The 11,382-nt window shown below is 44.4% G+C and overlaps 1 protein-coding gene across 3 annotated transcripts; it reads left to right on the forward strand.

The window, feature by feature from the left end:
• The first annotated feature begins 14 nt into the window (after positions 1-14).
• On the forward strand, positions 15-11,239 carry TMEM219 (transmembrane protein 219). 3 transcript variants are annotated; one of them, XM_058710608.1, is made up of 6 exons: positions 15-153; positions 1,229-1,427; positions 1,505-1,694; positions 8,291-8,520; positions 9,936-10,105; positions 11,140-11,239. In XM_058710608.1, exons 2-5 carry the CDS (start codon positions 1,263-1,265, stop codon positions 10,071-10,073), a joined length of 723 nt encoding a protein of 240 aa, XP_058566591.1. In that variant the 5' UTR covers positions 15-153; positions 1,229-1,262; the 3' UTR covers positions 10,074-10,105; positions 11,140-11,239. The 3 variants fall into 3 exon arrangements, with proteins under 3 accessions (XP_058566591.1, XP_058566592.1, XP_058566590.1); XM_058710609.1 differs by having other exon boundaries at positions 35-153; positions 1,226-1,427; XM_058710607.1 differs by lacking the exon at positions 15-153 and having other exon boundaries at positions 675-1,427.
• The last annotated feature ends 143 nt before the right edge of the window (positions 11,240-11,382 follow it).

Below are 11,382 nucleotides of genomic sequence, written 5' to 3' on the forward strand. Positions count from 1 at the left end.
TCTGGGAGAGGCCGGGCGGCCGCCCGCGTGGCCACTGCGCATGCGAATCCCACGGCGAGGGTGGGGGTGGGTGAGTGGGAGCACGGACCCCGCCCCTTCGCTGCTCCACGCGTGACGTCGCGGGGGGCGCCGGCCTCCGCCCGGCTCCGAGCGGTGAGAGCTAGCGGCAGGCGGAACCGACGCCGCAAGACCGGGAAGGGGATGTTGCGGGTGTTGAGTTCATGCAGGAGGGGCTTGGGGCGGGGGGGAGGGGAGGCCCAGGGGCACCACCAGCCGCTGACCTCAGGCTCTGCCCTCCCCCTTCGCGCTTCCTCCCTCTTTCCAGATGTGCCGGGACGGGAGGCAGGGCAGGGGCTGGGCTTTTGGGACACCTGTATTTCCCTGGAGCCTTCCTTCTCCCCCCACCCAATATGTTTATCCCGTCTTCCAGATGTTCCTTTTCATAAGACTGTTGCTTCTTGCTTGGCAAAGGGCACTCTCTCTACCTGGAAGCAGAAAACGGGTTTCAGACCTTGGCCCTGCCCCTCCTCTGTTAAAGTCCCCGAACCTCAGTTTCCACCACAGTGTTTTTTGCTTTGCTTCACCTAGTTTTAAAGGTCATTATGACACAGAGAAATAGAAAGAAAATGGACATTTGTTGCGTCCCTGCAAGGCCCAAGTACTGTGCAAACTGCTTTATTTGTCACATTTAGTCCTCATTATTTGGTGTTCTTAGAACCACCCTTCACCCTCCTTCCCTTCACAGATCCTTAAGCTCACAAAGGTTAACTGGTTTTTCTCACATAGCCAGTGAGTGGCAGAGGAGGCTTCAGACTGAACCTTTTTGCTCCAAAGTGGAGTTCTTTTCATCAGACACTTCCTTTGTCTAGGCTATTGGCTGGAATTGTTCTTCAGCCAAACCCTAGCCCCAGAACAGCTGCTTCCTCAATTTCTCCCCTTGAGAACTCTCCATTTGGGTTCCGTTTTCGAGCACAGTGTGCTCTACTTTGCTTCTGCATTGATCACATCAGAAATGAAATACAGCGGACATTTTTTGAGTGGTGCAGGGGGATGAATACTTGGAGTCAAGAGCCTTGGGTTCTTGTCCTGGCTCTGCCACTAACTGGCTGTGGAGCCTTGAGCAAGTCCCCTGTCTTTTCAGTGCTTTAGCTTACCTTTGAATAAAAATGGGTAAGTGCCTTCTGACTCTCAGGCTCTTGTCCAGTTCTTCCTTCCTGTCCTCCAGCAGGCTCTCCGTGGAGGCCGGGACCCCTCTCCTCCCCATGGGCAGCTGCCAGGCAGGGCACAACCTGCATCTCTGTCTCGCCCACCACCCACCTCTGGTCTGTGCCACTTTGATCCTGCTGCTTCTTGGCCTTTCAGGCCTGGGCCTTGGCAGCTTCCTCCTCACCCACAGGACTGGCCTGCGCAGCCCTGACATCCCTCAGGTGAGTACCTTCATCCTTTCCATACAGGTCTGCTCATGCTGCTAATGTCTCACCTCTCACCTTCCTTTTGCACACAGGACTGGGTCTCTTTCCTGAGATCTTTTGGCCAGCTGACCCTGTGCCCCGTGAATGGGACAGCCACACGGAAGCCGCGTGGATCTCACGTTGTAGGCTTACTGACCACCTTGAATTTCGGAGATGGTCCAGACAGGAACAAGACCCAGACATTCGAAACCCAGGTCCTGGGTAGTCATATTGGATTGAAAGGTGAGATCAAGGAGGAATAGGGGTTGGGCATCAGAACACTTAGGGGTGGGCCCTGTCTCTGACCTCCCCAACCTGGTGACCTTGGGCATATCCCTTGGCCTTAGTCACTTCTGCTGTAGTAAGGGCTAGATACTTTGAGTGAACAAGTGTTTTCTTTCTCCCGTTCTGGCTCTGAGGTGGGTTTGTTTGTTTGTTTGTTTGTTTGTTTGTTTGTTTTTGAGAGACAGAGTGAATATGAGTGGGGGCGGGGGCAGGGGGGAGAGAGAGAGAGAGAGAGAGAGAGAGAGAGAGAGAGAATCCTAAGTAGGCTCTGACACAGAGAGTGCAGAACCTGACATGGGGCTCAATCCCATGACCTTGGGATCATGACCTAAGCTGAAATCAAATCAGACAAAGCCATCCAGGTGCCCCTGAGGTTTTTTGGTTCCATCCTTGGAGGTGTAATGAGATGGGATAGATTTGACCTAATGTTTTTTCTCATCCTTCTTGATCTCTACCGCTTTCTCCTATTGGAGGCTACCTTCTTTCTCCTAGGGGATATTCAAGAAGCATGTCCTCCTTCAATTAAGCAGGTGTCCCAAGTTTCTGCTTTGTTCTTACCACAGCTCTATGTGCTATGGACAATACAGAAAAAATTAGGCATCTCCATTCCCACAGAGCTTAGAGTCATCTGGGAAAATGATAAGAGAGAGAGCGAGAGCGAGAGAGAGAGAGTGTGTCAGTTTATTCCTGCATGAGATTTGGCCTCAAGTTCCTTGTCTGAAACTGGGGAGATGAAAAGGGAGGAGAGAAAGGTGGAACTGTCTGGCTTCTGAGGTCCTTTTCGACACTATCATTCTAAGCATCTCTTGTGAATTACATATGTAGCTGAGTGTGTCGCAGGGGGAGATCTCTTATGTCCAGGTATACATATGTGTGATCAAAGGATGAGAATAAAGGCAGGTGTCTGATATATACAGACTTGGGGTGATTTTTCCTGTGCTTTTTATTTTCTAAATATATATATGAGAGCTTTGTTGAGATATGATCACATACCATAAAATTCACACATTTAAAATGTACAATTAAATGGCTTTTCACATACTCACAAAAGTGAGCAACTCTCACCACTGTCAATTTTAGAACATTTTCATTGCCTCCAAAAGAAATCCTAAACCCATTATCAGTCACTCCCCTTTTCCTCCTAACCTCCCAGACACAGGCAACTACTAATCTTGCTTTTTCTGTAGATTTGCATACTGAACATCTCATACAATATGTGGTCTTTTGTGACTGCTTCTTTCAACCAGCATGTTTTCAAGGTTCATCCATGTCGTAGCACTTACCAGTGCTTCATGTTTTTATTGCCGAATAGCGCTTAGTGTATGAATCGTCCATCTTTCATTTATCCATTCGCCAGTTCATTGACATTTGGATTGTTCCTACTTTTTTACTATTATGAACAATGCCGCCATGAACATTCTCATACAAGATTTTGTGTGATCATACATTTTCATTTCTCTTGAGGAAAATGAAATACTAAGGAGTGGAGTTGCTGGATCATATGGTAACTCTATGTTTAATCTTTTTTTTTTAATCTTAATTTTATTAGAGAGAGAGAGAGAGAGAGCGAGAGCGCGCATGAGCAAGGGAGGGGCAAAGAGAGAGGGAGAGAGAGAATCCCAGGCAGGTTCCATTCTCAGCTTGGAAGCCAACACAGGACTTGATTTCACGACTCTGTGATCATGACCTAAGCTGAAATCAAGAGTCAGACACTTAACTGATTGAGCCACCCAGGTGTTCCCATTAAATCTTTTGAGGAGCTTCCAGGCTGTTTTACAGCAGTGAATGAGAATTCCAATTTCTCCACGTCCTCACCAACATTTGTTATTGTCGGTCTTTTTTATTCCAACCATCCTCCTAGGCAGTGGGAAATAGTATCTCACTGTGGTTCTGATTGACACGGCTAATGATACTGAACATCTTTTTTTCATGCACTTATTTGTCTGTCTCCTTTGGAGAAATGTTTATTTGGGGTTTGCTTGTGAAAAAATAATTGGATAATTTGTCTTATAATTATTGACTTATAAGAGTTCTTTTTTTTTAATTTTTTTTAATGTTTATTTATTTTTGAGAGAGACAGAGACAGAATGCGAGTGGATTAGGGGCAGAGAGAGAGGGAGACACAGAATCCGAAGCAGGCTTCAGGCTCTGAGCTGTCAGCACAGAGCCCGACGCGGGGCTCGAACTCACAAGCTGTGAGATCGTGACCTGAGCCGAAGTCGGACGCTCAACCGACTGAGCCACCCAGGTGCCCCTATGAGTTCTTTATATTTTCTGGATACAAGTCTCTTATCTGAGGTATGATTTGCAAATATTTTCTCCCATTCTCTGGGTTGTCTTTTCATTTTGTGGATGGTGTTCTTTGAAGCACGAAGGTTTTAATTTTGATGAAATCCAGTTTATCAATTTTTTCTTTTGTTGCTTGCGCTTTTAGTGTTGGTTTAGCAGGCTTTGCCTAACTCAAGCTCACTAAGATTTACTTGTATATTTTCTACTAAAATTTTGTAGTTTTGACTTTACACTTAGCTCTATGATCCATTTTTGAGTTAATTTTTGTGAATCATGTGAGGATGGGATCCAACTTCATTGTTTGCAAGTGGCTATTCAGTTGTCCCAATATGTTTTGTTGAAAAGACTATTCTTTCTTATTGAATAATTTTGGCACCCTTATTGAAAACCAGCTGAGCATGGATGTATATATGAATTTATTTCTGGACTCTGAGTTCTATTCCATTGATCCATATGTCTATCCTTATGCTAGCACCACACTCTTTTAATTACTGTAGCTTTGTATTAAGTTTGAAATCTGAAAATGTGAGTCTTCAGGGTGCCTGGGTGGCTCAGTCATTTGAGCATCCAACTTCGGCTCAGGTAATGATCTCACAGTCTGTGAGTTCGAGCCCCATGTGAAGCTCTGTGCTGACAGCTCAGAGCCTGGAGCCTGCTTCAGATTCTGTGCCTCCCTCTATCTCTGCCCCTCCCCGCCTCAAGTTCTGTCTCTCTCTGTTTCTGAAAAATGAATAAACCATAAAAAAAAAAAAAAAAGAAAATGTGAGTCCTTCAACTTTGTTCTTCTTTTTAAAAATTGTCATTATTCCAGATTCCTTTAATTACTATATAAATTTTAGGATCAACTTCTCCAGTTCTGTTTTTGCAAACAAGCCCTTGTTCTTTTTATAATGGTTAGAACCAGAATAATATCATGAGAGATTACTCTGGACAAAAATAAAATATAACCCACCTATGATTGCATCACCTAAGTAATAATTATTGAGCACCTATTATGTAGCAAGCATGGGGAATATAGAGATGTGTAAGACCCGGGTCCTCCCTCCAAGCTGCTTACAGTCTAGCAAGGATACAGACATGAACAGAAGTAAATACCTTTCTTTCTTTTCTTTCCTTTTAATTTTTATTTGAGAAAGAGCTAAAGCATGTTCACAAGTGGGGGAGGGGCAGAGGGAGAGAAAGAATCTCAAGCAGATTCCCTGCTGAGCCAAGTTGGGGCTCAATCCCACCACCCTGGGATCACGACCTGAGCTGATATCAAGAGTCAGATGCTCAACCCACTGAGCCACCCAGGCTCCCCAAAGTAAATACCTTTCAATGTATGTAGTAGCACACAAGATACAGTGGGAATAGTTAGGAGCCTGCCAAGCAGGGATAGTGAAAACAGGCTTTTCCAAGGATTCAGTGCCTGAGCTGGCTTGAGGGAGGTTTAGGGCTTTGCTCTTCCAGCCAGAGGGACAAGCACATACCAAAGTATGCAGATGGGGACCGTAATGGCATGTTTGAGAACTTCAAGGGGTTCATTTTGGTGCAGGGGAAGGAGTGTTGAGTGAGTGGCAACAGATGGACTGGAGAGAGCAGACAGAATCCTATGGAAGGTCTTGTGTGCCAAGCCCAGGTAGTTGAACTTTAGTACGTTGGGCAAACTCACAATTTTAGGCAGAAAAATAGTAGGGTTTTGTTGTTGTTCTTTTAAAAGATCACAGTCTGTTGGCTGATTGTCTGGTAGGAATGCGCCCAGATGGAAGAGGACCAGTTAGGAGGTGGTTGCAATAGAAAGATGATGAGAAGGGGCACCTGGCTGGCTCAATTGGTGGAGTCTGCGGCTCTTGATCTAGGGGTTGTGAGTTCAAGCCCCATGATGGGTGTAGAGATTACTTTAAAAAAATTAAATAAAATCTTTTTTTTTTTTTAACATTTATTTATTTTGGGGAGACAGAGTGAGAGAGAAGCAGAGAGAGGGGGAGACACAAAATCCAAAGCAGGCTCCAGACTCTGAGCTGTCAGCACAGACCCTGATGCGGGGCTCAAACTCATGAACCGTGAGATCATGACCTAGCCAAAGTCAGATGCTTAACTGACTGAGCCACCCAGGCACCCCTAAATAAAATCTTTGGAAAAAAAAAAAAAGAAGATGATGAGAAAAACTGAGCTAAAACAATGCTGTGAAAAACCGGGACTGATCTAAGAGACATTGGCAGTATGGGATTGACAGGACTTTGGTAATTAATTTGATCTGGAAAACACTGAAAAAGGGGCATTCTCTTAGAAAATTTTACATGTACATTTTTCAGTTCTCATTATGATACATGTACTGGTTTCTATTTCTCTTTTTTCTCCTTATGACATCATTCTTTTTTCTTACTGCCCGGCCTGAATGTTATTATTTTAATGGATGTAAGGTGATCCATTAAGTGGCTAGGCCATCACTTGTAATGCTTTTCCTAGTGTTAAACATCTCTACTGTTTCTTATTTTTTGGCATTTTTTGTGAAATCACAATAAACATCTTGGTATACGTGGCATTTTTCTTTTGAATCCTTACCTTAGGATTAGTTTCTGCAAGTGGTATGACTGAGTCCAAGGGTATGGACCTTTTTTTTAATGGACAAATTCATTTTGTTGTGGATTTAGAGCACATAGAAGTATACAAAGCAGGTGTAAAAATCTTCCTTGCCTCAGGGTGCTTGGTGGCTCAGTTGGTTAAGTGACTGACTTCGGCTCAAGTTATGATCTCACAGATCGTGGGTTTGAGCTCCTCATCGGGCTGTATGCTGTCAGCATGGAGCCTGCTTCATATTCTCCATCTCCCTCTCTCTCTGTTCCTCCCTTGTGTCCCCCCCACCCCCTACTCTCTCTCTATCAGAAAAACAAAAAATCCTCCTCATCTCCCCTGCACAGTCCACAGTTTGATGGGCATCTTCTTAGTCCCTCTCTGTACCCATTTGAAATTATGACAGAAACAGCCAAATTGTATTTTTCTGAAAGGTGTCACTCATTAAAACTGCCCATTTCCCCACATCTTCAGCAACTCTTATTATTATCAGTCTTTTTAATTTTTACCAATTTAATGAGCAAAGGAATTACCTGATTGTTTTAATTTACTTTCTCCCGATTATTAGTGAGGTTGAACATCTTTTGGTTTATTGGCCGTTTCTGTGCCTCCGTGAATTTCCTGTTCATATCCTTTGCCCATTTTACTTTTATTTGTCTTGCGGTTTTGTGGGGGGAAAAAAAAGAAAAAAATGGTTTACCTTTACCTTCTTGATTTTTAGAAGATCCTTTTACATTCTGTATAGTAAACCTTTTTGCCAGTTAAACATAGGTATTTTCATCCATTCTGTTACTTTTTTTTTAATTAAAAAAAAAAAATTTTTTTTTTTAACGTTTATTTATTTTTGAGACAGAGAGACAGAGCATGAACGGGGGAGGGTCAGAGAGAGGGAGACACAGAATCCGAAACAGGCTCCAGGCTCTGAGCTGTCAGCACAGAGCCCAACGCGGGGCTCGAACTCACGGACCGCGAGATCACGACCTGAGCCGAAGTCGGCCGCTTAACCGACTGAGCCACCCAGGCACCCCTCTGTTACTTTTTTTAAGTTCTCTTTCGCTGTAGAGAAGTCTTTAACTGTTATGAGTTGTTTATTGCTCTCATTCTTTACTCAGGCTTTTAGGTCTTGTGTCTTTTTTAGGAAGGCCTTCCTCACTTTAAAATTAGAAAATATTCTTCTGTATTTTCTTTGGGTTTTGTTTTATTTAGTTTGTTAATATAGGTCTTTAGCACATCTGGACTTTATTTTATAGTGTGAGATGAGTCTAACTTTTTTTTTTTTTTTTCCACAAATGGAAATCGTTCCAAATTCACTGACTAAATAGGCCATCCTTTTCCCGCTAATTTGAAATGGGGTGTGAACCTTTCAATGGATTTTGGTACCTAGTAGAAAGCTACTTTCTTAAAAAGGACAAACTAATTTATACAGACTGACATTGGCAATGTGTATCTGCCCAGTTTCACTGCAACTTTGTGAGTACTGGTATGATTATTTTATTGATTGTAAGCTAACTTAATTTTTTGTTTATATTGGTTCACAGTTATTGTCATTTCTCAATGACATGATGATGGCACATAGAGTACTTTATTGAATAGCCTCAATGCCAAAACACCCAGTACTGTAGGAAGCCTTAGAAATGAATGTAAGTCTGAAGATGGATGGCTTCCAACCCACCCTCCATTTTCTTCCAACCCCTCTCCTGTGTCTCTCATAGGATCCTCTGCAACAGAGCTGGTCCTCATTACAGCCAGGGTGACCGCAGAGAGGACCCCAGGAACCTGCCTGTATTTTAGTGCTGCCCCAGGAATCCTGCCCGCCAGCCAGCCCCCCATATCCTGCTCAGAGGAGGGAGCAGGAAATGCCACCTTGAATTCTAGGATGGCTGAGGAGTGTGTCAGGGTCTGGAGCCACGAAGGCCTTGTGCTCACCAAGCTGCTCACGTCGGTAAGAACCTCAGGTTGTTGGGGTTTCATAGACTGCCGTGCTGAACGCTGTGTCTTGAAGGCTTCTGGAGGCAGTTTTACCTAACAGAAAAAGGTGTAGGGCTCTATAATTCTGCTTCAGAGGGGGTGTGACCTTGAGCAAGCATCTGAGCCTGTCTGAGTTGTAAAAATGGAAACATCATCTGTAAAATGGAAAACATAATATTATCTCCTGATTCCAACAAATAAAGATGAATGAGAATTAATGTCAGGTGCTCAGGACAATGCCTGGTACATAACAGAGATTTGGATAAATGACAGCTATTACTATTAACTTGTGTTTAAACAGAATACAGGAATTTGGAAGCTGTCAGAAGGGGCAGAATGGGCTAATTGCTATCATAGAGATGTGAGCAAAGTGTTATTCAGACATGGAGTAAGGAGCAATTAACCCTAACTTGAACATTTATGGAGAGTGCTTCACAGAGAAGGTGGCATTTAAGAAAGGGAATTGTGTACAGTAATTTATAATGTACCAAGTGCTTTCAAGTTCATTATCTCATTTGATCTTAAAATAGCCTTTTGAGGTAGCTGTTATTATCCCATTTTACAGATGAGGAAACAGGCTTAGAGGGAGCGAATTGCCCAAGGCCACACAACTGGTTAAGTGGCAGATACAGGATTGCAATGTCTGCCTTCTGACTGTAGTCCCAGGCTTTGTCTGCCCTTTCACGGTGACCCTTGAAGAGGAGGAAGATGTGGATAGAGAATGCAATAGAGGGGGTTCAGGAGAGGTGGAACGCATTTCAGGCAAAAGGACCGGCACAAACACAGGCCTAGAGATTGAAAAGTGCTCGGCCTTCGAGGACACTCCATGCTGAGGGGCTTAGGAATGACTGAGGGGAAGAGACAGAAGGGATGCAGAGGCCTGATTATGAGGTACCGTGATGCCAGGCTAAAATGCTACAACTTGACACTGTAGGCCAGGGGGTCCAGTGGTGCTGTGTGGAAGGAGAGAGACCAGTTAGGAGGCTGCTGTGTACTCTTTCCTCACACTTGCAAGGACCCTGGTGAGGAACATCACCTGGGAGTTTAGAACCAGAGAAAATACTTGTTTCCAGACCTGGCCCTACTTGAACATATTTAAAACGTGGATAGTAGTGGACTTTCCTACCTCCTGGAGACATTGTGGGATTTCACGTAAATGGCTGGGCAAGAAAGCAGTTTGTAGACCATCGAGACAATTAGCTTATACAGAAATTACATGGTTCTGAGAGAAGGAAGTTTCTCCTTCTCTCCTGGATATAGAGAGCCCTCTCCCCCATGGGGGCTTCTCTCTGTAGTTCTTGGCCTGGGGATAAGATGTCTTCCCAGGGGAAGATTCTCCACCCTCCCTCTCTCATTCATGCCTCCTTCCCTTCCTGTGCCCATCCCTAGGAGGAGCTGGCTCTGTGTGGCTCCAGACTGTTTGTTTTGGGCTCCTTCCTGCTTCTCTTCTGTGGCCTTCTCTGCTGTCTCACTGCTGTGTGCTTTCACCCGCGCCGGGAATCCCACTGGTCTAGAACCCGGCTCTGAGGGCGCTGGCCTAGTTCCCAACTTGTTCTCAGGTAAGGTTCTTTGCCCCAGTCCTGTGGGAGTAGGGGATGGAGTAGGGGTGGCAATTATAACTGAGATAGAGTCATTCCTTAATAATATGGTTTGGTTTTATTTTTGAACTTTATGTAGATGGAATCACATGCATTCTTTTGTGACTGACTTCTTTCAGTTAACATTCTGATTTTTAAGATTTCATGCATAGCTGTAGTTCACATCCAAGTTTTTTGGTAACAGTGGGAGTCAAGAGGGTTCAAATTTGATGATGCATCCTGGATGCGAATTAGGGTTGTCTTGCTTTTGTCCTGACATCCTGATACCCATTTTTATGATGCAGCTTTTGTAAAACTCAAATTGAACAGCTCAAAAGGATTGGTGATGCCCATTTACTAGGCACATACTTTGTGCCCAAGCATTTTACATACACCTCTTTTCCATCAGCCTTCACTGCATTTAGAAAAAGTTGATTCTGCTAACAGGATCTTTGGAGGAACACACCTCACAAAGGTAGCAGTGGGTGGGGGACATATTGGCTAACCATTTCATGTGTCAGCTCATTAAAGAAAAAAATTTTTTCTGTAAAAAAGTCTCACTCTGTCAGATGGATCTCATATGAGAGTTACCTATTGTGCAGCCAACTCTTACACTATTCTCAGCTTCAACAACTGGCTGCTGTGCCCTAGGAAATAACCTTGGGAGAAGCGGCAACTGCCCAAGCCCAGGGAGGGGCTCTGGCCAAAGGAACTGGATTGCTGAAAATCAACCTTGCTTATTTTGCTTAGGGCTAGACTTCACTGCCCTATCCATCTGCCTGGGATGGGAGATGGTGGAACTCTCTTAGCCTTTCTTAGATCTGAGTGGACTGGGAAAGGAAGCCTCTCTGGCTCCTGGCAGATCCTGAGGTCCTGAAGTCATCCACCCCAGTCAAGATTAGTGCTTGTACCTATCTCTAGCTGCCATTGCCTCTGCTCCTTACTTTGCAGCCATCCCAGAGCTTCCCCCAGGGGCCCTGTGATCTGCCCTGGTTTTTAATTTTCTTTTTCTCCAGGTGTGAATCAACTTCTCTGGCCTTTGTTCTGAGTTCGAAGAGATGTTACAAAAAATGGAGAGCTGGAATGTGGGGGGAAATAAAAGGCTTTTTTGCCCAATGTCGCCCAGGGTGTTTATTGGGGATTGGATGGAGGTGGGAATTTCAGGGCAGACAGGTTTGGGGGACTTTACCTTGTTGAATCTTCAATTTGGGATAGAGGCTGGCAAAGGGCGTGGATTACTGCATCTCTATCCTCCTTTT

This window comes from Neofelis nebulosa, chromosome 18, assembly GCF_028018385.1.
Source record: "Neofelis nebulosa isolate mNeoNeb1 chromosome 18, mNeoNeb1.pri, whole genome shotgun sequence".
Classification (NCBI taxonomy): Eukaryota; Metazoa; Chordata; class Mammalia; order Carnivora; family Felidae; genus Neofelis; species Neofelis nebulosa.

Excerpts from the sequence above, each read along its gene's own strand:
- TMEM219 (XM_058710607.1), top strand. The coding sequence starts at position 1,167 with ATGGGTAAGTGCCTTCTGACTCTCAGGCTCTTGTCCAGTTCTTCCTTC. Across the intron at positions 1,428-1,504 it reads GCAGCCCTGACATCCCTCAG|GACTGGGTCTCTTTCCTGAG; the intron begins GTGAGTACCTTC and ends TTTTGCACACAG. Across the intron at positions 1,695-8,290 it reads TAGTCATATTGGATTGAAAG|GATCCTCTGCAACAGAGCTG; the intron begins GTGAGATCAAGG and ends TGTCTCTCATAG.